The sequence below is a fragment of the Mus pahari genome, unplaced genomic scaffold (genome assembly GCF_900095145.1).
Source record: "Mus pahari unplaced genomic scaffold, PAHARI_EIJ_v1.1 scaffold_1585_1, whole genome shotgun sequence".
In the NCBI taxonomy this organism is placed as follows: Eukaryota; Metazoa; Chordata; class Mammalia; order Rodentia; family Muridae; genus Mus; species Mus pahari.
Genome location: NW_018393703.1, coordinates 325340 through 328111, shown reverse-complemented (window position 1 = coordinate 328111; position 2772 = coordinate 325340). Strand labels below are relative to the sequence as shown.

The following is a 2772-nucleotide window of genomic DNA, read 5'->3' as shown; positions in this document are numbered from 1 at the left end:
CTTTTTGATTTCTTTTTTATTTTTCCCAGATCAGCATAATTTTGTTCATTTGTACAAATGTAATTAATGTTGTGTGCTCATCACTATATTTTTAGGTGTTAACTACAAAATGAGGTGATTTAAATCAAAAGGACTGGATTTCTAAGANATGAGGCTCAGGTGTAATACAGGCACAGAANGTGAGTATTCTACATAGATGTGACTGGAACTGCATGTATTTTCTATACCATTCTATACAGAGAGAAGAAACATACAGAGATATAGAGAAATGTATGAAATGATATCCAATATGGAACATCAAATTTAGAGACAGGGTAATCAAGAATAAGTACCTAATCGATGCCTCAATATAGAGGAATGCCGGGGCTTGGAGGTGAGGGTGGGTGGGTTGAGGAGCACCCTCATAGAAGCAGGGAGAGGGAGGTTGGGATAGGGGGTTTTGGGGAGGAAAACCATAAAATGGGATAACATTTGAAATGTAAGTAAATAAAATATCCAATTAAAGAAAAGAATAGCTAAAAAGAATAACTACAGATATACCAACCAGCGAATAATGTTTGATGTATCTAATTTTTTTCAGATATATGAATTATGCTTCCTCTATGTTCTTAAGATGAATACAATTTCCTATTATGTTTTCNTTAAATAATGTCTTTTATGTCCAAGCTGGACTTGGAACCCTAGCCAATATATTTCTTCTTTTTTTCTACACTATCANAATCCTATGTCACAGATTTAAGCCCATGGACTTGATCTCCTGTCAGTTGACCTTTATTCACATAATCATGGTCATCACTGGATGGGATATTTTTACTACAGACATGTTTGATTTACTGAACATTGAGAATGACATCATATGTAAAGCAACTTGTTACTTAAACAGGGTGATGAGAGGCCTCTCTATCTGTATTACCTGCCTCCTGAGTGTGTTCCAGGCTGTGACGATCAGTCCCAATACCTCTTTGTTGGGAAAATTTAAACATAAACTAAAAAAATATATGATCTATTCTTTCTTCTATTTTTGGGCTTTCAATTTGTCATTCACCATTAACCGGATCTTCTATTGTGGTGCTTATACCAACATGAGTGAGACCAACCTGTTGAAGGTCACTAAATACTGCTCACTCTTCCCCATGGACTACATCATCAGGGGACTGATTTCAACAATCACAATCTCAAGGGATGTATTTCTTGTAGGAGTCATGCTGACCACAAGTGCATACATGGTGATTATCTTGTTCAGACATCAGAGGCAATGCAAGCATCTTCATAGCATCAACCACCTGAGAGCATCCCCTGAGAAAAGGGCCACCCAGACCATCTTGCTGCTGGTGTTTTTCTATGTGGTCTTGTACTGGATGGACTTCATCATATCATCCAGTGCAATCCATTTATGGATGTATGACCCAGTCATTTTAACTGTTCAGAAGTTTGTGTTGAATGCCTATCCCACAATTACTCCTTTGATACAGATCAGTTCTGATAAGCGAATAAGCATGATACTAAAAAACATGCAAAACATATGCCACCAGATTTTTTAAAAGGGGCAATTTTTCTCTTACTTAAAAAAACAATTCGTTTATTTTATTCATATGTATTAGTTTTGGCCTGGCATATATGCATGTGTGCATTCCTGGTATTCACAGAGTCCAGATGAGGTCATGGGATTGCCTGGATCTGGAAGTACAGGCTGTTGTAAAGTGCCATGCTGGTGAAGCACCAATAGTTTTTTCCTGAAACACAATTTTTTTTTTCCTTTTTTAAGGGTTTCTGTTTCCAACTCCCATGTCCCAATCTATCACTGAGGAAAGTCAGGGCTGGAACTGAAGCAGAGGCCAGTGGAGGGAAGATGCTTACTGACTTGGACCGCATGGTTTGCGCAGCCTGCTTTTTCATTCACCTTCCTGCTCCCCCCACCCCCACCCCACTCGCACTGGCCCCACTCCCTTCGGCCATATTTATTTCATATGTGTGTGTACACTCTCACTGTCTTCAGACACACCAGAAGAGGGCATCAGATGCTAATTGCAGATGGTTGTGAGCCACCGTATGGTGCCTGGGAATTGAACTCAGGACCTCTGGAAGAGTTGTCAGTGCTCTTAACCACTGAGCCATCTCCCCCAGTCCAGATTTTTCTTAAAATGTTAAATAGTTCAAGTAGTAAAGCAAATTCTTCATATGATTTAAATAGAATTTGTAGTATTATACTCATTCATTCTTTTGACATTTCTGCTGCCTAGAAGTATATGGTTCTTAAATTCATTGTACATCATAAATTCATATTTCCACGGAATTCTCTTAGTCCCTCCTTTTTACTCTATATGATAAATGATCCCTTAATTCTGATGTTACACAAAAGATGATCCTTGCTGATAGTAACTTTCTTCTGCATAAAAAATGAGCTCCAAACTTTATTGCATAGAGAAGGAAAATGTTTCTACCATTTTAATGCTAAATGAATTAAAACCATGTTTGTGAGAAAAAAAGCTTTGTTCCTTTATTTATTTTTATATTATTATTATTTTCTTTATTTGCATTTCAAATGCTATCCCAAAGGTTACCTATAACCCCCCGCCCCTGCTCCCCTAACCACCCACTCCCACTACTTGGCCCAGGCCTTCCCTTGTGATGGGTCATATAAAGTTTGTAAGACCAAGGGGCCTCTCTTCCCAGTGATGGCCGATTGGGCCATCTTCTGCTACATATGCAGCTAGAGACACAAGCTCAGGGGGGTACTGTTTAGTTCATATTGTTGTTCCACCTACAGGGTTG

General features: G+C 38.6%; 1 protein-coding gene across 1 annotated transcript; it reads left to right on the top strand.

Moving 5' to 3' along the window:
• Positions 1–632: 632 nt before the first annotated feature.
• LOC110315681 (putative vomeronasal receptor-like protein 4) lies at positions 633–1541 on the top strand. The gene has a single exon (XM_021189677.1). The coding sequence runs from the start codon at positions 633–635 to the stop codon at positions 1539–1541; it is 909 nt and encodes a 302-aa protein (XP_021045336.1).
• Positions 1542–2772: the final 1231 nt, after the last annotated feature.